Source organism: Pleurodeles waltl, chromosome 8, assembly GCF_031143425.1.
Source record: "Pleurodeles waltl isolate 20211129_DDA chromosome 8, aPleWal1.hap1.20221129, whole genome shotgun sequence".
Lineage (NCBI taxonomy): Eukaryota > Metazoa > Chordata > Amphibia > Caudata > Salamandridae > Pleurodeles > Pleurodeles waltl.
Genome location: NC_090447.1, coordinates 98,797,311 through 98,822,896, shown reverse-complemented (window position 1 = coordinate 98,822,896; position 25,586 = coordinate 98,797,311). Strand labels below are relative to the sequence as shown.

At 41.4% G+C, this 25,586-nt stretch overlaps 1 protein-coding gene across 1 annotated transcript in view; it reads left to right on the top strand.

Moving 5' to 3' along the window:
* Positions 1–24,521, top strand: part of PPME1 (protein phosphatase methylesterase 1) — a 124,271-nt gene extending 99,750 nt beyond the window's left edge. Inside the window, exons 12-14 of the mRNA XM_069203823.1 lie at positions 7,871–7,935; positions 13,055–13,122; positions 17,013–24,521. Coding sequence (XP_069059924.1) covers positions 7,871–7,935; positions 13,055–13,122; positions 17,013–17,031 — 152 coding nt within the window. The 3' untranslated portion in view covers positions 17,032–24,521. The remainder of the gene's footprint in view (positions 1–7,870; positions 7,936–13,054; positions 13,123–17,012) is intronic.
* Positions 24,522–25,586: the final 1,065 nt, after the last annotated feature.

The following is a 25,586-nucleotide window of genomic DNA, read 5'->3' as shown; positions in this document are numbered from 1 at the left end:
CTCATCGAACATCTGCCCAAAGACTTCCAAAATAGGGCAAAACAAGTGGTTGAGGAGGGACAAGCCATCTCCAACAACCAGATCCGCTCCTCCATGGACGCTGCAGATACAGCTGCACGGACAATTAATACATCTGTAACTATCAGAAGGCATGCATGGCTCCGAACGTCTGGATTTAAACCAGAGATTCAACAAGCAGTTCTCAATATGCCTTTTAATGAAAAAGAACTGTTCGGTCCAGAAGTGGACACAGCGATTGAGAAACTCAAAAAAGATACGGACACTGCCAAAGCCATGGGCGCACTCTACTCCCCGCAGAGCAGAGGGAATTACAGCTCATTCCGTAAAACGCCCTTTCGAGGGGGGTTTCGGGGTCAAAGCACACAAGCCAGCACCTCACAAGCCACACCGTCCAGTTACCAAGGACAGTATAGAGGAGGTTTTCGGGGACAATATAGAGGAGGGCAATTCCCTAGAAATAGAGGAAGATTCCAAAGCCCCAAAACCCCTACTACTAAACAGTGACTCACATGTCACTCACCCCCTCCACACAACACCAGTGGGGGGACGAATAGGTCATTATTACAGAGCATGGGAGAAAATCACTACAGACACTTGGGTTCTAGCAATTATCCAACATGGTTACTGCATAGAATTTCTACAGTTCCCTCCAAACATACCACCAAAAGCACAAAATTTAACAACACACCATTCCAATCTCCTAGAGATAGAAGTGCAGGCACTATTGCAAAAGAATGCAATCGAATTAGTGCCAAACACACAAATAAACACAGGAGTTTACTCACTGTACTTTCTGATACCAAAGAAGGACAAAACACTGAGACCAATCCTAGACCTCAGAGTAGTCAACACTTTCATCAAATCAGACCACTTCCACATGGTCACACTACAAGAAGTATTGCCATTGCTAAAGCTGCACGACTACATGGCAACTTTAGACCTCAAGGATGCTTATTTCCATATACCAATACACCCATCGCACAGGAAATACCTAAGGTTTGTATTCAAAGGAATACATTACCAATTCAAGGTACTGCCTTTCGGATTAACAACCGCACCAAGAGTCTTTACCAAATGTCTAGCGGTAGTCGCTGCACACATCAGAAGGCAGCAAATACATGTGTTCCCATATCTAGACGACTGGCTAATCAAGGCCCATTCGTTAATAGAGTGCTCAAATCACACAAATCATATCATACAAACCCTCTTCAAACTAGGGTTCACCGTCAATTTCACAAAATCCAAAATTCTGCCACGCAAGGTACAACAATACCTGGGAGCCATAATAGACACATCAAAAGGAGTAGCCACTCCAAGTCCACAAAGAATTCAAAATTTCAACACCATCATACAACGCATGTATCCAACACAAAAGATACAAGCAAAGATGGTATTACAACTCCTAGGCATGATGTCATCATGCATAGCCATTGTCCCAAACGCAAGACTGCACATGAGGCCCTTACAACAATGCCTAGCATCACAGTGGTCTCAAGCACAGGGTCACCTTCTAGATCTGGTGTTAATAGACCGCCAAACTTACCTCTCGCTTCTGTGGTGGAACAACATAAATTTAAACAAGGGGCGGCCTTTCCAAGACCCAGTGCCACAATACGTAATAACAACAGATGCTTCCATGACAGGGTGGGGAGCACACCTCGATCAACACAGCATACAAGGACAATGGAACGTACATCAAACAAAACTGCATATCAATCACCTAGAACTTCTTGCAGTTTTTCAAGCACTAAAAGCTTTCCAACCAATAATAGTTCACAAATACATTCTCGTCAAAACAGACAACATGACAACAATGTATTATCTAAACAAGCAGGGAGGGACGCACTCCACGCAGTTAAGCCTGTTAGCACAAAAAATTTGGCATTGGGCAATTCACAACCAAATTCGCCTAATTGCACAGTTTATACCAGGGATACAAAATCAACTCGCAGACAATCTCTCTCGAGATCACCAACAGGTCCACGAATGGGAAATTCACCCCCAAATACTGAACACTTATTTCAAACTCTGGGGAACACCTCAGATAGACTTGTTTGCGACAAGGGAGAACGCAAAATGCCAAAACTTCGCATCCAGATACCCACACAAACAATCCCAAGGCAATGCCCTATGGATGAACTGGTCAGGGATATTTGCTTACGCTTTTCCTCCTCTCCCTCTCCTTCCTTACCTGGTAAACAAACTCAGTCAAAGCAAACTCAAACTCATATTGATAGCACCAACTTGGGCAAGGCAACCCTGGTACACAACCCTGCTAGACCTATCAGTGGTACCCTGCATCAAATTGCCCAACAGGCCAGATCTGTTGACACAGCACAACCAAAAGATCAGACACCCAGATCCAGCATCGCTGAATCTAGCAATCTGGCTCCTGAAATCCTAGAATTCGGGCACTTACAACTTACCCAAGAATGTATGGAAGTCATAAAACAAGCAAGAAGGCCATCCACCAGGCACTGCTATGCAAGTAAATGGAAGAGGTTTGTTTGCTACTGCCATATTAATCAAATACAACCATTACACACAACTCCAGAACATGTAGTGGGTTACTTGCTTCACTTACAAAAATCTAACCTAGCTTTCTCTTCCATTAAGATTCACCTTGCAGCAATATCTGCATACCTGCAGACTACCTATTCAACTTCCCTATATAAAATACCAGTCATTAAAGCATTCATGGAGGGCCTTAGGAGAATTATACCACCAAGAACACTACCTGTTCCTTCATGGAACCTAAATGTTGTCCTAACTAGACTTATGGGTCCACCTTTTGAACCCATGCACTCCTGCGACATACAGTTCCTAACCTGGAAGGTGGCATTTCTCATCGCCATTACTTCCCTGAGAAGAGTAAGCGAGATTCAGGCGTTTACTATACAGGAACCTTTTATACAACTACACAATAATAAAGTCGTCCTAAGGACCAATCCTAAATTTTTGCCAAAGGTTATTTCACCGTTCCATCTAAATCAAACAGTGGAACTTCCGGTGTTCTTTCCACAGCCAGATACCGTAGCTGAAAGGGCACTACATACATTAGATGTCAAAAGAGCATTAATGTATTACATTGACAGAACAAAGAACATCAGAAAGACTAAACAACTCTTTATTGCATTTCAAAAACCTCATGCAGGAAACCCAATTTCAAAACAAGGTATAGCCAGATGGATAGTTAAATGCATCCAAATCTGCTACCTTAAAGCTAAACGACAGCTGCCCATTACACCAAGGGCACACTCAACCAGAAAGAAAGGTGCTACCATGGCCTTTCTAGGAAACATCCCAATGCAAGAAATATGTAAGGCAGCCACATGGTCTACGCCTCACACATTCACCAAGCACTACTGTGTAGACGTGTTATCCGCACAACAAGCCACAGTAGGTCAAGCTGTATTAAGGACATTATTTCAGACTACTTCCACTCCTACAGGCTGATCCACCGCTTTTGGGGAAATAACTGCTTACTAGTCTATTGCAGAACATGCGTATCTACAGCGACAGATGCCATCGAACTGAAAATGTCACTTACCCAGTGTACATCTGTTCGTGGCATCAGTCGCAGTAGATTCGCATGTGCCCACCCGCCTCCCCGGGAGCCTGTAGCAGTTTGAAAGTTACCTTCAATTATTTATATATGTATCATCTCAACCTTAAATAAGTGCATACTTAGTCACTCCATTGCATGGGCACTATTACTACAATTCAACTCCTACCTCACCCTCTGCGGGGAAAAACAATCGAAGATGGAGTCGACGCCCATGCGCAATGGAGACAAAAGGAGGAGTCACTCGGTCCCGTGACTCGAAAGACTTCTTCGAAGAAAAACAACTTGTAACACTCCGGCCCAACACCAGATGGCGAGCTATTGCAGAACATGCGAATCTACTGCGACTGATGCCACGAACAGATGTACACTGGGTAAGTGACATTTTCATTTTCATGCAGGACAATGCTCCATCACACACGTCCAAGTACTCCACAGCGTGGCTGGCAAGAAAGGGTATAAAAGAAGGAAAACTAATGACATGGCCTCCTTGTTCACCTGATCTGAACCCCATTGAGAACCTGTGGTCCATCATCAAATGTGAGATTTACAAGGAGGGAAAACAGTACACCTCTCTGAACAGTGTCTGGGAGGCTGTCGTTGCTGCTGCACGCAATGTTGATGGTGAACAGATCAAAACACTGACAGAATCCATGGATGGCAGGTTTTGAGTGTCCTTGCAAAAAAAGGTGGCTATATTGGTCACTGATTTGTTTTTGTTTTGTTTTTGAATGTCAGAAATGTATATTTGTGAATGTTGAGATGTTATATTGGTTTCACTGGTAATAATAAATAGTTGAAATGGGTATATATTTTTTTTTGTTAAGTTGCCTAATAATTATGCACAGTAATAGTCACCTGCACACACAGATATCCCCCTAACATAGCTAAAACTAAAAACAAACTAAAAACTACTTCCAAAAATATTCAGCTTTGATATTAATGAGTTTTTTGGGTTAATTGAGAACATGGTTGTTGTTCAATAATAAAATTAATCCTCAAAAATACAACTTGCCTAATAATTCTGCACTCCCTGTAGTTTGAGATGCATTGCGCCTCCTCCCCACCCCGCCCTTTGTTTATTTTTATTTTTATCAATGTGGAGCAAGTGAAAACACGAGTACTTGTGTGGAGTGCTCAAAAATAAATAAAAAGTAGTTCCTACAACAGGAGCAGTAGAAGGACACAAGTACTTGGTCCATGCTCCGGGGAAGGGCCCAGCACTGGAAGAGGTATGACGCATTCATGCTATGAACAAACTGAAGCGAAGTATACAAGAGCGAACAATTGGTAAGGCTATGTGTGGGCTGAAGCCTACTGAATTGAAAGCAACATGTCTCTTTGAAACAGCACATGTTGTAGCTGAGACCTAAAAATGGACTAAGTATGTTCGCCCATCATAAAAGATTGGTCTTGAACATTACAGCCTGATGACAGTCCTGCCCGCCTGCACAGAAGATTTCTTTTTACCAATTAAATCAGCAACAACTCCCGCTTCTTGGTAGTTGTTAATGGGGATGATGCCAACAGTTCAGTATCAATCATGAACTTTTTTGTATAGGTCCAAGATGTAGCATACCCAATGGGTTTCGCTGACCTGATCCTAAAGGTTACACGGAGATACAGTTAGCTTTGAATTGACCAATCGCCAAAAACGTTTTAAGTTTCCATGCATAATTGCTTCTTTTCCAATATAAACAACTCATGATTGATTGCGTCACTACTATTTAATGATCGTGTTTTAAGAGTCTGCTTCAGCTGACAGCATTCAGGGTCAAACCAGCCCAGAGAAAAACTTTCCCTATTCACATTTTTCAAGGGCGGATTGAATTGGGCCTTCAACAAAAATAAAAAAAAAATTGTGAATGCATTATACTATCCCAGGTTACTGAACTCACCTGGAGTTGTAATTAGTTTGTCTGGCGGAGAACTAGTTTGTAATCCGCAGGGTGGTGCTGAGTTCAGTTCCGCCCTGGCTGGTTATAACCAGGTTCTCCTAATGTGGCGGTCCGATCGCCACGTTCGCTGCGGTCCAACCGCTACCGCGAGGCTGGCAGTCTTTGGACAGCAAGCCTCGTAATAAGGTCCTTAATCTGTACATAAATATAGGCAATTGGGATCACACTCCTAGAGTGCCTAATGGTGGCTACCACCAGCCTGTCACCAGGAAATCGGCCTCTGAGATTTATTAAATTGTTGCACTAATAGGTACATCACCTGCTAGAATCAGCTTGTAACTTTACCCTCACCAGTCACCAATATAGGAATTTCATATATGTTCAATAAGTCAGCCTGGAATTTATTAAAAGAATGGAATGAAATTTTCGAGTTGAAATCACCTGCCCAAATGAAACAAGAAGTCGCAATCAAAGACCTAAATTGGCCAAATCATTATCAAGCTTGCCTTAGATATTCATCAAAAACAGTTACATTGGGGTGAATATGTATGTTAATACAGACTAGTGGCCTGGGATAACTTTAAAGAACTAAAATATCAATATATCGACTAGCAACCAATTGAAAGTAGTTTCTACAGTTATCGCATCCTTCCAGTAAAGAACAGATACCAGAATAACCTGGCCCCCAGATGGGTGGCCATGATAGGATAGGCATTTTTTCCGCAAGTTATATAATCGTTGCACTGTGGGCTCTACCGTATCCAGGTTTCTTAGAAAATAAATATCAGATTATTTTGATCTTTCAGTTTAGACCTACATTCATGTGGGATTTTTAAATACCTCTGGATATTCCATACAGAATACTTGATTGTTACAGGTTGCCCATTAACCTGTGAGCAACCGCTCGTGCAACTTAAGCCTCTCAGATTGCTTTTGAATGTTTTTTTTGTAGCACAGGGGAAAGTGAAGGCTGGTAAGAGTGCTTATAAAACAAATTGTTGGGAACTGAAATTGTAATCAGCCGGCCCAGATGATCAGGTGTTCCAAGATTGTTTCCTTTGTGTATTTTGAGAGTGAATATTTGAAATGATGAAATTCCACTTGGTTTACTGGCATACCTCTGTGCTTGCTCAGAAATGAAGCTTAAAAGTGACAGACAGAGCTCGAAAATACATTTGAGCATACCCTGAAATGTAGTTTACTTTAGGGAAAGCATCTTAAGTAATGAGAGTTCTGTTGTTCCACCCCTGTTCAGCAAAACTAATAAGTGAAGATCCAGTCAGAAAATGATTTCTAAGTAGGGTCTCTTCATCACTGGGAAAATCAGTTGCAGCTGGCAGAGTCTGGGAGACTGAAGGGGGCAGATGGGCTGCAGAGAAGGGAAGACTGGCTTCCCTTGATTTCCCCTGCCCTTGGAAGTGGAACACAGCGAGTACAATAAACAAGGCATGTCTTTATCTATAAACTTCAAAGAAAGGTTGAAGTGAGAGTTAGTAAATAAAAAATTAAAAAAAGTCAGATCCCACAATTGTTTTGGGAGAAGTAGAAATTCAGCAGAAATTCAGCACATGTTCATGTCATCACCTACAGCAACAATCCTGGTGTACTTGCAGTTTAAATGTAGTAACGTTTTGTGCTTGAATAATTTTTTGAAACCAGTGGGATCTAGGCGATCAATTTGACAGTAATCCATTTGAAGTCTCTGTAGTCCTAACACACAGATGTCAACCAGATCTGTTCAAAATGACCCCTTTTCAGCTCTCCATTTAATAACAAATAAAGTAAAAATATATATGGGAAGTGTTATAATCTGTTAGTTTGACCTCCCTTTCAGCAGTGCTGCCCCCTACATTTCTTTGACTTACAGAACTCTGCATTTGCCCATCTCCCTTCTTGGAGACTTCTGTGTGCGAATACGAAATGAAACTCTGTATCCACATATGGTTATATTGCTCTTTGTTAAAGGGGTGGCTAAGTTACTGTAGACCCCTACACAGTTGATATATGCACGTTATTCCTTTGCCTCTTCAATTTCATTGGAAAAATTTGAGTTTATTCGGACTGTCCTACAATTGGTCCTGCAGAAAGGTAAGACACACCCCATTCAGGACAAGCACATCCACGTGGCCCCTATGGGGGTAGGTAGAATGTTATGAGTTATAAAAAAAAAAAATCAATGTTCTTCCAGCTCAACTCCAACATTTTAATATTTTCTTCTGGTGATCTTAGTTGGATAGTGGGCTGTATAAATTCTGTAATAAAATGTTCGGGGGAATCCATGGTTGCAGGTAAATAAATTCCTCTTCTTGTCTCTGCTGTATGAGATACTGCCAATGTGATGCATAGCAGAGGTGGAATTCTGAAAGGGTTTTACTTTGTTTTGCAGGAAAATTTCAGATGCAAGTTCTTCCACAGTGTGGGCATGCAGTCCACGAAGACGTGCCAGACAAAGTATGTTTTCATCCTCCCTCATTGCAACCACCATCACTCCTTTGTGTGGTATTTGAATGGTTGAAAGTGTTCTGTTTTCTACAGTCTGTAAAACATATTATTGGTCATTGAGACACAACGTCTAACTAAATGTGGATGAAAAAACATATTTGCTCCTTTTTCTTTTGCATTAACGCCTATTGGGAGCAAAGTGCAGATTGTGCTCTACTCAGTGTTTGCCCAGAAACTAGCCCTCACCTTATTAGCTGTTAGTAACTACCTGTTTAAAAAGTAAAGAGGGGCTTTTAGTGCACGCAAAATGGCGCAGATGCCAGTTGTGTACTTTACTCTCCTTTTCTACCACTAATCAGGACAGCACTTGATGTCTCTCTCAAATCTTATTTGTACAAATGCGGGTTCACCCCTAAGGTTTATACACTTGTCTAAATGAGTGTGTTCATCTTAGTCCTCATTGAATCTTTAACTAGTTCCAGTGCTGTTTCTGCATTTCATTTTGTTGTCTGTATATTCTCTTAATTAAAGCCCAGTGATTAAGACATATTTGTAAGATGTTGCTCTGAGATAACTAAAAGAGAATATTTCTTCACAATAAGAGGACGTGACCTGCCTGTTAGCACTGGGTGAGGTGATGCTCACAGTTGAGTTCAGAAGGCATGAAATTACCACAGGATAGAAATTATTCACATGAAAACCTGGATACTAAGGGGGATCTGCAGTGTTATAGAAACATACAGAAAGGGGCATCCTGGAGGTGGTCTGGCAGTCCTATTCTGTAGTCAGATCTTCCTGTACTGACCAGCCCTGGAGGTAATTTGAATAGCAACTCACGTTGCGGAAAGCATGAGTAACGTGATGGCTCCACTGCATCCGTTTTAGTCTTTTGAAGGGCTCTGGGCCAGGTACTTACGGGATCTTTTTAATCTGGCACCATACTGAACTGCTCCAGAGGGGGTTTGCTAAAAAGATCAATACCATTCCCATACTTTGGATTTTTCCAGTATTTTAGGCAGTAATAATCTTTTTTGATTTGCAGTATTGTAGTGGACACTTCTCTCTTGATCATAGCCATGCTCGTACTCTAGGTCAGTTTCTTAAGATCATTTTCAAGTCCCACCAGAATCCGGTTATTCATTTTAGTTTAGAATTATTGACCTACCTCGCTAGTTTGAATTTCCAGTGACTGTTAATACTTTGTCTTTATGTTGTATTCTTTTTAAATGAATTTATTATTTGTTTTCTAGGAGCTTTGAAACTTTGATTGTTCAGGAATTATCTGTGTTCTGATAAATGGTGCAAGTACAAAATACCATTATGCTCATTAATATAGTGCTTTTTTCTGGTAGTTAATTTGCCATGTGTGGTGGACTCAAAAGGTAGACTATAAGGAGACGTTTCTCCATTCATTATTTTATTACTAGTTACTTGCAAACAAAACAGTACAAATAATCAGAAGCCATCAGCGAATATCAATTTGTAGACGGATTGTAATCGTCTTTAAACTTGGTTACTGCTTAAAAGGCAATTGGGTGATATTAATTTTCATACTTTCTACAGGCTTGAAATGTGGGCTTCCCATTAACTAAATCTATATAGTTCCTTAGAAGTATGAGAAATGTGAGTAGTTTGCTAATTGTGATCACTTTTGATCAAACTTATGTGGAACTTAAACATGATCTAAAGTATGGTGAACTTAAACCTGAGCTTAAAAACTAAAAAACAAATAATTTCATGCTCAGGAAAAAAAACATTACTGGCTGTTCCAAGCAACTTTAAAATCAGAAAAGACATGAACATTTTAGATCACTGAGTTTGCTTTGGAACTATGAAAATGATGACTGCTCTATTTTTCAAATATATTTCGAACGTTGTCTTCAAAGAGCTATGTGGACCAAACAGTGATTATTGCTTAAGTTTATTTGAGCATATCTTTTTCTGATTCAGTGTTGTTGTAAGGAAATGCCTTCCTTGGCATGGTGACCCCCTGACTTTTTGCCTTTTGTTAATGCCAGTTATGATTGAAAGTGTGCTGGGACCCTGCTAACCAGGCCCCAGCACCAGTGTTCTTTCCCTAAACTGTACCTTTGTTCCCACAATTGGCACAGCCCTGGCACACAGATAAGTCCCTTGTAAATGGTAACCCTGGTACCAAGAGCCCTTGGTACCAGGGAAGGTCTCCAAGGGCTGCAGCATGTCTTATGCCACCCTGGGACCTCTCACTCAGCACATGCACACTACCTCACCACTTGTGTGTGCTGGTGGGGAGAAAATGACTAAGTCGACATGGCACTCCCCTCAGAGTGCCATGCCCACCTCTCACTGCCTGTGGCATAGGTAAGTCACCCCTCCAGCAGGCCTTACAGCCCTAAGGCAGGGTGCACTATACCACAGGTGAGGGCATAAGTGCATGAGCACTATGCCCCTACAGTGTCTAAGCAAAACCTTATACATTGTAACTGCAGGGTAGCCATAAAGAGTATATGGTCTGGGAGTCAAAAACGAACTCCACAGTTCCATAATGGCTACACTGAATTCTGGGATGTTTTATATCAAACTTCTTAGCACAATAAATGCACACTAATGCCAGTGTGGGAAATATTGTAAAATACACCCAGAGTGCATCTTAGAGATGCCCCCTGAATACCAGTCCGACTCCTAGTGCTAGGCTGACCAGTTTCTGCCAGCCTGCCACAACCAGACGAGTTTCTGGCCACATAGGGTTGAGTGCCTTTGTCACTGTGGCCAGGAACAAAGCCTGTACTGGGTGGAGGTGCTTTGTACCTCCCCCTGCAGGAACTGTAACTTCTGGCGGTGAGCCTCAGAGCTTCATGCCTTTTCTTACAGCACCCGAGGGCAACCCAGCTAGTGGAGATGCTCCGCCCCTCCGGCCACTGCCCCCCCTTCTAGCGGCAAGGCTGGAGGAGATAATGAGGAAAACAAGGAGGAGCCATCCACCAGGACAGCCCCTAAGGTGCCCTGAGCTGAGGTGACTCCTGCCTTTAGAAATCCTCCATCTTGAGATTGGAGGATTCCCCCCTCCCCTCAGGGAGGAGGCACAAAGAGGGTGTAGCCACCCACCAGGACAGTAGCCATTGGCTACTGCCCACCAGACTTAAACCCACCCCTAAATTTAGTATTTAGGGGCGACTCTGAACCCAGGAAATCTAATTCCTGCAACCTACAACAAGAAGAAGGACTGCTGACCTGAAAGCCCTGCAGAGACGACTGAGATGACAACTGACTTGGCCCCAGCCGTACCGGCCTGTCTCCAGACTCAAAGAACCTGCACAGCGACGCATCCGACAGGGTCCAGCGACCTCTGAGGACTCAGAGGACTGCCCTGAACCTGAAGGACCAAGAAACTCCAGAGAACAGCGGCACTGTGCAAAAACTTTGCAACTTTAAAGCAGCTTTTAAAGAACTCTCTCTTCCTGCCGGAAGCGTGAGACTTCTCACTCTGCACCCGACGTCCCCGGCTCGAGTTCAGGAGAACTAACACCGCAGAGAGGACTCCCAGGCGACTACGACGACGTGAGTACCCTGAGTCGATCCCTCTGCACCCCCACAGTGATGCCTGCAGAGAGGAACCAGAGGCTCCCCCTAACCGCGACTGCCTGGTAACAAGGAACCCGACGCCTGGACCAAGCACTGCACCCGCAGCCCCCAGGACTGAGAGTAACCACCTTCCAGTGCAGGAGTGACCAGCAGGCGGCCCTTTTTCCTAGCCCAGTCGGTGGCTGGCCTGAGAAGCCCCCCCCCCCCCGTGCCCTGCCTGCATCGCCTAAGTGAACCCTGGGTCCCTCGATTGTTTTCAATAGCAAATCCGACACCTACTTTGCACACTGCACCCGGCTGCCCCTGTGCCGCTGAGGGTGTGATTTGTGTGCCTGTTTGTGTCACCCCCCCCCCCAGTGCTCTACAAAACCCCCCTGGTCTGCTCCCCGAGGACGCAGGTACTTACCTGCTAGCAGACTGGAACCGGAGCAATCCTATTCTTTATAGGCGCCTATGTGTTTTGGGCCCTCCTTTGACCTCTGTACCTGACCGGCCCTGTGTTGCTGGTGCGGTGACTTAGGGGTTGCCTTGAACCCCCAACGGTGGGCTGCCTATTCCCAGGAGACTGACTGTGTAAGTGCTTTACTTACCTGAGAATCCTAACCAAATTTACCTCCCCAAGGAACTGTTGATTTTTGCACTGTGTCCACTTTTAAAATAGCTTATTGCCATTTTAACATTAACTGTGTGTACTACTGTTTTAAATCAAAGTTCTATACTTACCTGTGTGAAGTACTTTGCATTTTATGTACTTACCTCAAATCTTGAATCTTGTGGTTCTAAAATAAATTAAGAAAATATATTTTTCTTTATAAAACTATTGGCCTGGAGTTAAGTCTTTGAGTGTGTGTTCCTCATGTATTGCCTGTGTGTGTGTACAACAAATGCTTAACACTACTCTCTAATAAGCCTACTGCTCGACCACACTACCACAAAATAGAGCATTAGTATTATCTAATTTTGCCACTATCAACATCTAAGGGGAACCCTTGGACTCTGTGCACACTATCTCTCACTTTGAGATAGTATATACAGAGCCAACTTCCTACAGTTGTGATAAGTTGTTTTTACTTTCTTAGACTTCCACAACAATTTTGAATAACTTTCTATGTTCTCTACCAAGTCAGTATTATCTTTAATCGGGGGTAGGGAGAATGTATTTTGTATTCTGAATGTTGGTGTTGTAAATTTACATCTCATTGTTTCTTTTTAGATTAAATACGTTTTCATTGATGTCTAAAGCGCTCAAGGCATGTGTGCTGCATATTCCACCCTGTTGCAGTGGATTTTGTTGCAGTCCAGTCGGTTCTGTATGTAGCTGCTAGATAACCTCCACAGTCGCAATAATTTGTTTGGAGACCTACACTCTCTCTCCTGCTTCTGCGTGGAAGTCTTGCTCACTTCTTAGCACCCTCAGGCGGGCATCCAGGACTAAACACTTTTTTTCCAGTAGATCAAAGTGGGCCCTATTGTGTATGTAGCGATAAAGGTGGAGAAAATCAAGTCTAAAAAATATAGGCAGAAAAATGTTCTTAATCTTCTTTTTTTTTTTTTTTTTTTTTTACAGGTCGCTGAAGCTGTGGCAACTTTCTTGATACGCCATAGATTTGCTGAATCAGTGGGAGGATTCCAATGGTATTCTAATTTGATGCTTTATGAAAACTGCTTCTTTCTCTCCTATTGTAATGTGATTGCATTTGCACAATTTATAAGCTGCTTTTCCACATTGTTTGCCTACTTTCCTCGGATTTCTTTTTTGCTGCCTTTTTACTATAATTTTAATATCCAGTTAGGCAGGAGAAAAGCTGTAACGCCAGAAGGGGAACAAGGAAGTAGGGTGTTGGCTCATATGTACTTGAAGCAGAAAATAGGAGCCACCATAAACATAGAGCTGGATTAATAATGCTGGTTGAATGTGAGCTAAACCGCAAATGCATTTGAAAAGTAAACCAAGACATTAGTATTAAAAACTGGATGGAAGCGCAAAACAGTGAAGGCCAAGAAAGTGAGATGAAATATGGTGCTGCCAGGGGAAACTTGAAAATGTATTCAATAGCAAAGTTAAAAATCACATTAAGCAAGGGAGTAAAAAGGAAGTATGATAATTGAAAGGACAGTAATTCAAGCAAGAAAAGACTATTGAAAGGTTGCACCATAGCCCTTAGAGCAGTGGTCTTCAAACTTTTTAATGCCGCGCCCCCCCCCCCCCCCAGTTGAAAAATAAAAATCATTGGGCCCCCCCCCTCAGAATTTTTCACAATTATTTTAGAAAGATGCCAATGTTTAAACCTATTTAAACATTGCAGTTAAGTACTGTTACCTTTTTAAAACTGCAATAACATGCTTTTGCTTAAAACAAAGGCATGTTATCTGTATAATATTTCTTTTGGCCAGAGTTTGGCGCCCCCCCTGGGATCACTTGAGGCCCCCCAAGGGGGGCCCGCCCCCCAGTTTGAAGACCTCTGCCTTAGAGTGAAAATAGAGTACTTTTGTAAATATCAATGAAGTTGGCCGTCAAGCGTGCAAGTCACCTACAGAATATGCTAGGGAGAAACGATTAACATCAGGCATGACGCTAAGGTTATAAGTAAATGGGAACAAAGCAAGATGAAAAGGGACTGGAGTGAAAAACATAAGGAATCTCATGTTTAATGAATTATGGATTATGATTTATGGAGCGAGAAGCCATCCAAGAGTTAACATTGGATACACAGTGCATACTCTTCACGTGTTGGAAGCAGGTGATTGATTAGAAAAGGTAATAGTGTTCTTCCTCATCTGGGTAGAAGATGTAGGACAAGCATGACTAGCTGAAAAAAGGGTAATGTATATAGAAAAAAAGCAGACCATTGACACCCAATATTGGAGGCCGTGCAATAGAGGGTAAGAGGAAGAGAATAAGTTGGACTAAGATATAAGTTAACTTTGAAGACCAGAGGACAAGCAAGAAAGTTCAATGGATATGGTGAACCTCCTAGTTGAAGATGATAGACAGATTAACTAAGATCAGCTTCTCAGAAAGCATATTGTGACTGTCTGATTGATGGTGGTTTGTAGCAGTCATGACAAATGATAGACCCAGAGTGCACAGGCGAAAAGCCAGCCTTACTGTGTTTGAGTTGTGTCCTGAGAAGCACATTTAAAGTAGATGATATGTTCCAAAAAGAGCAATGGTTTAAGCAAGGCATGTTTGAGTAAAAATGTGAACATTGTGTTGAAGAGGGAAACAGTGGGTTACTTTGGAGTTCCAAACCCGAGACATAATCAACATTTAAAAGAGGAAACTAGAAGGAGGATTTGGAGTTTACTAAACTGAAGAAGCCTATTAGAGCTCAGTCTTAAAAATGATTTAAGTAGAAAAGTCACAAGGAGAAAATGCAGAACTAGAAAAAAGATGGGGAGAAGTGGAATTGAGTAGAATAAATATGTTTGAGATGACAAAGTAAATCAATGTTTGATTATGGTGAGCAGGCAGCAAGGCAGGAGAGCAGAAATTTAGTGATAGAGGTAAGAGGGTCTAATGGCAGATAGTATTTGAGTACTTGTGGGCTGTGGAAAGTGTATGGCTGAGGGAAAGGACATAAAGAAATGATCAGAAACAGGTAAGGATCAAGCTGATGCATAGAAGCAGTAACATACTTAGCAAATAAAATACAAACAGCCAAGCAGGGTTGGTATAGATGGTCTAAGACAGCAAGAAAAATACTATTTGCACAAGTACGTAAAAACTAGAGACTGAAGTCAGCACGTAGGCAAAAGGACAAAGGGCAAGGAAGAAATCTGTTTGAAGAAAAGAGAGGACTTGTGGGAAAAGGCTAAGGATGGAAAGAAATGAGGTATTGGTGAGGAAATGATGCAGGATGTCATCACAGTGTAAACAGTACTGTTAATGACAGAGGAGTGCTTATAAGACTCCACTTTAGAAGTCTTTAAGGATGTATATTGTGCCACCGGAGACCCCTGCAGCACCGAAGCCACCTTCTGGAACTCCATGATCAACGTAGCCAGCAGGATGAGAGACAACTGCCTCGAGCTTAACTCTGATAAGACAGAAGTACTCATCTTCAGGAACCACACCTCATCTGGGACCACAGCTGGTGGCCAGAAGAACTCGGACCAACACGCACAGAACCCGACCACACATGCAGTCTAGGGATCATGCTCAACAGCAAACTACCCATGAAACAACCCGAAAATTCAGTCACTGCCTCCTGTTCCCACGCTCTCTGAATTCTCCGCAGAATCTTCAGATGGATCCCAATCAACACCAGAAAGACCGTCACTCAGGCCCTTGTCACTAGCCATCTCGACTATGGCAACACCCTCTATGCCAAGTCCTCCACCCATCTCCTCAGAACACTGCCTGCTGCATTCTGTGTGGCCTGTAGACTCATCCTGGCCCTGTCCAGACTACTCACATCACCCAAATCCTCAAACTCTCACTGGCTCCCCATCCAGATGAGGTGCCAGTTTCAAGATCCTCACCATCCTACATAGCTCTGCACGATCGGGGACCAGCCTACAACAACCATTGACTGAACTTCCACCTACCCCCGAAACACCTGCACTCATCCTCGCTGGCCAGGGCCCACACCCCACACATGGGTTGCTTCTGTAGCAGGGGCTGCTTCTTCTACATCGCCACCAAGACCTGGAACAACCTTCCCCTCCATCTCTGAACAGCTCCCTCTATGGCAGTCGTCAGAAAGACCTGGCTTCTCATTGGAGATATGGGGTGACAGTGCTGAACTTTACAAATGTTTGATTGATGGATGAACAGTTATCTCTCATCTCTTCAAGAACAGAGCGACACTGCCAGGAGTGTTGGGAACTGAGATGTAGGTGCTGTCCTCCATGCTGATTGTAAGGACTTGGCAAGTGAAAGAGAAAAAGATAAAGATGAAGGAGAATGCAAGGGGGCTTTAGCTACCCTATTAAAGATGCCAATGATCAGCTTCAGTTATTCCAGGTGATGTACTGCAGAAGGACTAAATGCATGTCAGCCCACTGCAGTCATGCACAATTGCAGAGACTGTGTCTTCTATTTGTGGCAATTGCAGATGAACACCCTATGTATAGTTGTCAGGACCATAGAGAAATACGTAAAGTTTTTTTTTTTTTAATCTCTTGTTGTTGCAATTTATTCAGGTCACCACTTTGAGGTACTGAAAAGAGTTCCATCACTAGCTACTCATGCTAAAAAGTGTTGTCACTGTTAACTTTCAGTTCCATATGTGGACTTAATTTCATCATTTTCGTCCTTTTGAGCCTTCAAAGATTTGAATGTGATTGATTATATCTGAATTTGACAGTTTCTGTGAGTGCGTGTTCATGCTCATTAATATACCACAAGTAGTAAAAGAAAATTATGTACGAACTTTGTTAGTACAGACAGCTGGAAGTAAGCATGGGAATTAAATCAAGAATTGGTGTGGTGGTGAATGGTTGTTCCAAGTGTTGCAAACCTTTGCTAAACTTCAGAAAAGTTGTGTAAATATCTCAGATTATTCTCTTTCTTTTTCTAGTGTGTTTCCTGCCTGCTAGTATCCTGCAGTCCTTCAGACTGGGTTCTGTTGTAAATATATTGCACCAGAGGCCACTGTGACGTACTCATATCTTCATCAATCCAGACTCAGAAGAGAATCAACATCCACTCATCCAGTGCACCTTGTTTGTCGGGCTGTGTGACCTTTGGTGTAGATGTATTGACGAGACAGCATGCATGCTGTGAGACCTCCAAAGCTGCTCGGGCTCCTGCATCAGGTCCTGGCTGCTGGCCTGAAGTCTCAAAGAGCACGTTTCTCTTGCATCTTTTGAAATTCTCAGGCATGGTTGTAAACCTCAGTGGGGCCGCAGCACAAACACAGCTTTCCTCCAAGCCCTGCCTCCCTTTTTACGACATTCATTGAATTACCTACCCACTCACACTTTTCATTATGCCTTTTCATGGATGTGTTAAGTCTTAAGTTATATTTTTTGTTGTTGTAACATTTTGGAAGCTGAACCCTTGCATGAGATGAGTAAACACACATCCTAGAGCGTGTGTGAGTGAAGCGCTGATCTATATTCTTCCTTCCCTAGTCTTATTCTGTATTGAGGACTGTTCCCTAGAACTGCACTGATATGGGTCCGTTTAAGCAAATTGAACTGCATTCATCCTACGAAGCGGCAATTGTTAACATGGTCGATCTAACTCAAGGCAGGTGGAATGAGTGTGTTTAAAACATGGTGATAAACCCTGGATCTTTTTTGTATTTAGAGGACTGGTCATTGGTATGCACTGTAGTCATGGCAATACCAAATGCCTTTCCTCCAAGGCTAGTTCAGGCATTCTTTGTACTGTCCTTTCAACAGAGTGTGACGCAGCATTAGTAGCTGACTGTACTTCTGATGTCAGTGGAAGAAACAAATGGCGTTCTACAGCTCATGAACACCTACCAACCTTAACATTTTGTTGCTTGGTGTTCTCACACACACAAGCTGTCAGGTTCCGCTCTTGGCTTTGAAACATCAGGATTATCTTGTCAAAGCAAGTTATTGTTTGTTCTCCCCAACACTTCATTCTGCTGAGTTTACCTTTGTAGGGGTCAGGACCTCTGACTCACTGCTTCAGCATCAAGTGTCAAATTGCTAAATGTTACCAACTTCCTGGATTCTGCTCCTCTTTACATTCTTCCATCTACTGCTTCCACATGCTCAAATATTATGACTGAATGTGTGTAATTTATGTCCACAAATCTCTGATGCAAGGGTTATTAACAGACTAAAAGAATTCCAGTTTATTTTCCGTGGACATTTTACTTGCCTTTTGAGGATCATAGGCACTGCCTCCAACTGACCAAAAAGTACAATCTTCCTTTTAACTCTGCTCTGGTCTAACACATAAAGGCCTATACAAATCAAGAAGTTAATTTTTCTCACTTTTTGTACCGTTGTTCCATGTTTAGAACTTGACCTTTTTGCTCTGCAGTCTGTTTGAAGATTTGCTGAACTATTTGCATAAACTGTTCGTGCAAGCCAAGAAAGATACGCTCCCTTGTTAGAAGCACTTTTTTGTGACCTTTTATTATTATTTTTTAAAATGAGTATCAGCTGCATAAATAAATTTGTTACATCTATGTGCTTTAAGCAATGATGTATCCTTAAAGCAAAGGAACCCACAAAAGCTTAGACTAAGGATGTGTATTGTACAACTAATAACAATCATCATATGATGATCACTTAATTAAGACAAATGATTTAAATGGACTTATATGCCTCTCACAGGCAGGTACCTTTCCACCTCTGGAATTAATTGTTACTTTATCCATCAAGGCTCTGTAAATTTCCAAGTTCCTATCACTTGATAATGTGGAATAGGTAGACACAAATCTTGAAACACCAGTTTCTAGTGATTCTGGTAACTCTGGCCTCAACAGTTCTCTTGGTGTAGATAAACAAGATCACTGAGGTTTATCCTTTACCAACAGATGTTGTTGGTACCTTTTCGATTCAGCTTTGGCTTCCAACAAGTTAGTACTTTTGTGGAGGTGTGCTGGTGGACTCGTGTGGGAGTTTTCATTTCCAAATTTGTTGCTACTGATGGAACAGTGTTAAAGCTGAGTAAAGGACTGACTCCACAAATTTGCTGCCAAAATATTTTATTTTTTAAAATGGAAACTGAAGAAAATCACTCCTGTAACCATCCATTTTCTGAGCACTAGACTTAAAGCTCTTTTGCTGTTTTGTATTAGACATGTAAAAGTAGTGTAAGAGCTAAGGAAACAAGATCCAGATGAATCATCACAAGCCTTTACCAACACCAGGCTCTGTATCCCTGTTGCCCCCACCTTGTCATCTCTTTTCTTCTGGCCTGGCGAGATAGTAACACATCTTATGTCCCGGTTTGAGGGCTGCGGCAAGCACTCTGTGTATGGATATGGAGTTTAGTGAGCATTTTCATTTTGCAGGCACTCCTTTGGGGCAGCACCTGATATTGTCAATTAGATTGCAAGACCTAGGAGACCAATTGTGGGTTTCATGCACCACTTAAATCAGTTATTTTTGTACAAATTCACTTCAGACATAGTTGTACCTCAATGCCTCCTGTTGTGAGAAGCTGGTTTCACACTAAATGCTCTTACTAGGAGCACACTAGATGAGGTCCACTGCAGAACCCTTCCATTTACAACAGCAACAATCCTTTATTATTTATTACCCTCTACTATAAGGTATCTGCCCCCAAAGTGAGTCAACCAAAAATATGTTCAGCTTTATATGCAAATGCTGGTTTACTGAGGTCTCATTTATTGCATCCCTAAACCCCCCCCCCCCCATCAGCCTTTCTTGAAAAACACTGATCATGATGGCTTTCCTACTATATGTCCTAGAAAGTTACTTTCCTTTCACAAGAAGTTAAGAGGGAGAAGAAGAAGAAGAGGGCAAACACTTGGGTTCTGCTTGTTGGAATTTTTCTCATTTGTGATTAGAGGTTCTCAGCTCCCCGCTGGTGAATCTTTTAGTCTATCTGATAGAAGTGCATATTTCCCTTTTGCCATTCTGTAACATTGTGCCCACATCCATTCAAGATTGTTGAAAAATCACCCATCCACTGTCATTCATTATTGTCTGTTGAAGATCACCTTTATGGGGCGGTTTCTTCTTGTTATACTACTCTTGTACAGCTATATTTTGGGTAAGGTATCAAAAGGCTCCCACAGTTCTGTCTTTGTAAACTTATTATCTTGGGTCTTTGCTTCACGCCCTGAAACAGTGGAACAAGTAATGGCCGGTTGTAAAGCACCGGGGCCTATGTTGTGTGTGTTCTGTGCCTGAAAAGGTGAAACAGCCTCCTCCTCTGTGCGAGTCCCTCACTAGATCCTGTGGGAAAGTCTCTTTTAGTCTGACAATAGAAGCAGTGAAAGACCGCACACCTCTTCTTTACTTATTTATTGCTAAAATGATGGAGGTTTTATACTTCAGATAACCAGAGGTAGGACAGCAGTCTGTCTTCCCAGAGACTGCTAGGTGACCACCTAACTTATTTACATTTAGCATAGGTGTTCTTGGTCTCGCCTAAAATATCTTAGAGGTAAATATAACTTCATTTGTCAGAACAATTCAGCCTGAAGAACATGACTCTTTCCAAAGAGAGTTCGGTCTTAGCTTTGATCACCTCTGGGAGATAGGCCCTGCAAGAGAATCCTTCTAAATAAACCTCCTTTCTGATAATGGACACTTTGACCTTAACTTACCTTAATTGAAATAGACGTTTACCAAAAACTCAAGGCATGCATTTTGCAGTCAGAGAAAAATGTATATATCAGCATTGTAATGAAGTGTAACTTGCTGCCCCCTTTATTTACACAGTCAACGTATGAATGTATAAGTTGCAAATGGATCTTCTGTTGTATTTCAGTGTGTGAGAAAAAAATGAGGAAGTGATCAGCAGACTTCATTGTGCGCAAGCAAATTTTCAGCTCTAGGATTCTCATTCAAGTGGCTATTCTGTACCATCTCATGCTTTACTGGTCATGGATGTCTCTTTTTAGTTATATTCACTCGAAGTAATCCAGAAAGAAATAGTTTGGGTCATGGTATGGTGGGCACACTTATACTGAAAACCCAAGAATGAGTGCCGCAGATATGGTTCCTGGAACTGTAGGTTTGTTCCTTAAAAACATCTCTATATGCATCCAATTCTGATGCAAGAAAACACTAGTGATGGCCACAGAGATTACACCAGATGACAATACCCAAGTAAACGTCTTTACATGGTCCATGAGAACAACGTTAAGCTTCTGTCTTGCCCTGTTGACTCTTCATTATGTTTTGACTCTTACTTATCTCATGTAGCTATCTGGATGCAAGCCTGCAAAAACATTGTCATTGCCCGTTGAGATGGGGGAACATACTTAACCTGTCTCTTGAGTTATTAGAGAAGTTTGTCCTGTGTGAAGTGCTTGGTGTGTCAGAAACCGTAATGTGTCTCAAACCATGTTTTTTTCGTAGGAAAAGAATTGTGCAGTGTCCACCCATATTTCATTCTCATGGCCCGTTCATTAAATCTGTTAGTGTTAGAAAGAAATACAACCTGAACACTTCAAACTTTTCAAGGACACATACAAGTATACAGTTTAGGCATGATCACAACAAGCAGCAACCACCACAGTCTTCAAAATGACCGTGACAGTGCAGCCCGAAACCATCTGACAGTAGGATGGGCAAACTCTCTTCTGGAGGGTCCTATACTCTTTTTGAACTGTAAGATCTACCTGTTTTCTCATCCTTTCTTCTGTAGGACAGAAATGGTTATCCAAGCTTCTAACCCGACTGTTTGAGTATAACAAAATAAACGTATTTACTCTCTTTAGAGGGGTGTATGCCATGTTACTCTAGAGCCAAGAACATTTATTACATTGCTGAAAGATATGTTGTAGAAGTGTGAAATCCAATTACAGGCTTGTTATATTCTGCTTTAGTTTGTTTTGTTGGAATCCTCATGTCACTGGGTAACCCCATTGGCATTGCAAATTTTGCTGTACAATACTGCCACCCTGTTCTGCCTTAATGACTTGGACGGGATCAGCAAACATAGACTTATCTTTCCCAGCAAATATGGTTAGAGAATTCTGCTCAGTTGCCCCACCTTAACAGAAATTTATTTTATTTTGTGCTTTTTCTTACTCCATTGCTCTTTGATACAAAATCTATGGTTTATTTGTTCTTTTGTTACCTGACATGCAGCCATGTAACATACATTTATTTAACCACAACAGACAAGCCACATCATGACTGTAAAACACTGCAATTTGTAACCAGCTCGAGCCGTAGGTCACTTTATTGCCTCACAGCCATTTGGACCACTTACATGATACTTGGTGTTCCTCATTTTGTACAGTCTCACCTATCTTCTGTGGATTTCTGCATGATCTATTCTTAGAGTTCAGAACAACGAATAGTTGGCTGACGGAGTAAAATACCCCTCTTTTGTAGGCCATTCAACTCTCTTTAATTACTAAATCTCTCGAACAGCATTCTCCTGCTCAGTTATGAGTGTTCTGTCAGGTCAGCTAGTTAAGATTTGAACTGAGAAACAAGATGTGAACCAGCAGGCCCACAAGTGCACAGAGAAAGCCCTCACCTAAAATGTCTCCACATTGATGACTGTTTTCTCTACTGTTAAAATGAAATAGAAATGCATCACAAGTCGTTAATGGAAAACAATTTCAATTACATGTAGATATATACTTTAGTTTCAAAGCTGCCAACTTATGTGTAGGCATACAGGAAAACGGTTGTATGGACTGACATTATTTAATTTAAACAACTAATGTTGAAGTTCAGAAGCTCTTCATTTTATTTCAGACACTTTCTAAAATGTAAAATTTTAGTTCAATTATTCCTCAGCACTGCAAATGAGATTGGAAAAATGTGAGAAGTTGTTCAATGTATAATTCATTCAAAGCTGTGGGATAATTCATAAAGATATTGTTGGTTCGCCTTGCATTTTGTATGCAAGTTTTTACCTTGTGGATGCCATTGGATTCCCATACTTCTAATATTGATAGTGGCTTTTCAAAGCAATATTTATTTGACTGACATTGGTTGAAGGAGATACTTTAAGTTGTGTAACTTCCAGGCTGTCTGCCACGAATATGTGACAGAACAACAACAACTAGGTCCTAAACAACTATAGCCTAAACCACTACTGCTAAACAACTAAAAAGTCTCTACAACTAAGTACTGAACAACTACTGTCTAAACAACAATTGTGCCTGAATAACAAATTGCCTGAACAACTAATATATATATATTCTAAACAACTAAGAAACCATAAAAACCAAAAAGAAAACCTTACCTTAAAATTAGTTGTTCAGGCAATTGTTATTCAGGCACAATTGTTGTTTAGACAGAAGTTGTTCAGTATTTAGTTGTAGAGACTTTTTTGTTGTTTAGCAGTAGTGGTTCACGCAAGTAGTGGTTTAGACCTAGTTGTTCAGGAGGTTTCCCGTCTGCCACTACTGAGTTCAATCACAAATACAAATATAATCTTGCCCTCCCATTTTTGAGCCATATAGTACGGGTCTAAATCCTAATTTCCTGCTTTCACAAAGATGTCTTAAAGTTATCATAACTGTTGAATCTACTAGAAGGCAGCGGTCTCATTTTATTGTTTTTGTAGCAGAAGGTTGAAACAAATGGCTCTCCATCCTTTGATGCAGACCTGCCAATAGGCTACACTTAGCATTTCTTGCTCATTGTAGGACACCCCCTATCCTTGCAGTTTGAAGTCTAAAGATGTATTGTCTTAAAAAAAATATATATTGGCTCGTTAGTACAAAGCATTTACTTTGTACTCCTTCTTTGTTTACATTACATTAAAGTACATAGAGGGAGGTCATTGAGTGGGAGAGTTCAGTGGCTAATGGTACTAGTGCTGTCCTGAGCCTGCACTCTTTGGAAGAGAATTAGTCACTGCTATATAAATGGAAAGTACATTTCTCTAAATAAAACCAGTTTTACTTGTATTTTTGCACTGGAGGTACATTTATGTTACATTGAACACATAAGCACTTATATGGACTCTATGCAGCAAAAGGAGACAGTGCACTATCACCAAACAAGGCCTCGATCCCAATGGCTGGTCTCCTGAGGACTATTCATAGATAAAGAAATTCCAAGGCCTGTGCCTTTTCAGGGAATTCCTTGCAGTTTTGTGAGGGTAACGTAAACATGACTTTGATTGTCCGTCAATACAAGCTCAGTGTTATGCAGTGTTCAATGGCAAACTCAATTTCAGTACATATTTAACCTTGGTGGCCTCAAGGGTTATTCCAGACTACTTTAGATGTGTTTATGGTATTCAGGAGCAGCCATACAGGTAGTAGCTGTGTGGTACTCTAGATGGTGATCAGGGTGGAAAAGAAACCAGCTTCTTCTCATTTCCATTCACTTTAGGACTGGGCATGTGAAAATTAGTTTTTATGTTTTTTTTTTTTTAATTCACTCTGACATTGTTCCTTGTTGAGAAAAATAAAACTTTAAAAAACCTGCTTTTGTGCTTCATAATTCTTTCATTTCCTGTTGAGTACATATGTCTATGTGGTGTTTTGCCTAGGACAGTTTATTGCCCAGTTCAATAAAGAAATCTGAAATGTTTGTGTAAGGAAAAAGTATTTAGAAAGAATTTTCAAACTATTGTCACATTATCAGTTTTCCTGACAGTGACAAAATTCTTACTGTAATCAGTTAAGTGTTTTCTTTTTGTCATGTCTGAGAAGGCGATATTAGTTATTTCATAATTAATGTAATCAGTACATAGTGAAAAAATTTGGAAATAGAAACTGAACTGCTAACCAAAACAGAAATTAACTGCAGAAAATACCTTAATAATATGTGAGAACTAGGACATAGCTGTGCCTCTTATGGCTGCCCTCCTTTAGAGCTGTGCTCTTCCCTGAGTGCCAATACTGTTAAACTGCCACCCCAAAGCCCATCTAATTCATAAAGAGCCGTGACGATGGGGCGACTCCTGGGAGTAGAAATCTGACATGGGAAAGGACTAAATGGCAGTCCTCACAAAAAAATCAGAGAATTTTTCGATAGAATCTATTGATTCATGACATACCAGAATACCCGGTGTCCTGATAAGACCGAATTTGTATGGGCCGAAAAGCGTAGACAACTTCTAAAGGAGTACTGACTACAAAATTGAAATTTAGTTATACTAGGTTTAGCCAGGCAATTAAGAGGCGATTCAGCCCGGAAACTTTGGCATGTGATGGAATAGCTTAGGTTGATTTTGTACCCATAGAAATGGTTAGAACCACCTCATTTTTAATTTGGGAAGTCACAAGGAACTCTACAAATAATAATTGTTTTTTTCTCTATGTATGGAATGTCATGTGTTGTATGTTTTCGTTCACAATAATTCACAGCCACAGATGAGGTTGTTACAGCACAATTCTGGAACTCAAAAAGATTCCTGAAATTTTGGGGGGGAAGAAATATGTGTTTGCAGTGATAATTTATGTGTCATGAAAAAGGACAGATTCAATTTATCTCCCTTGCTTATCCAGATTGTTTTGCTTGGCAATCGGCATTGAAGGCGGAATTCA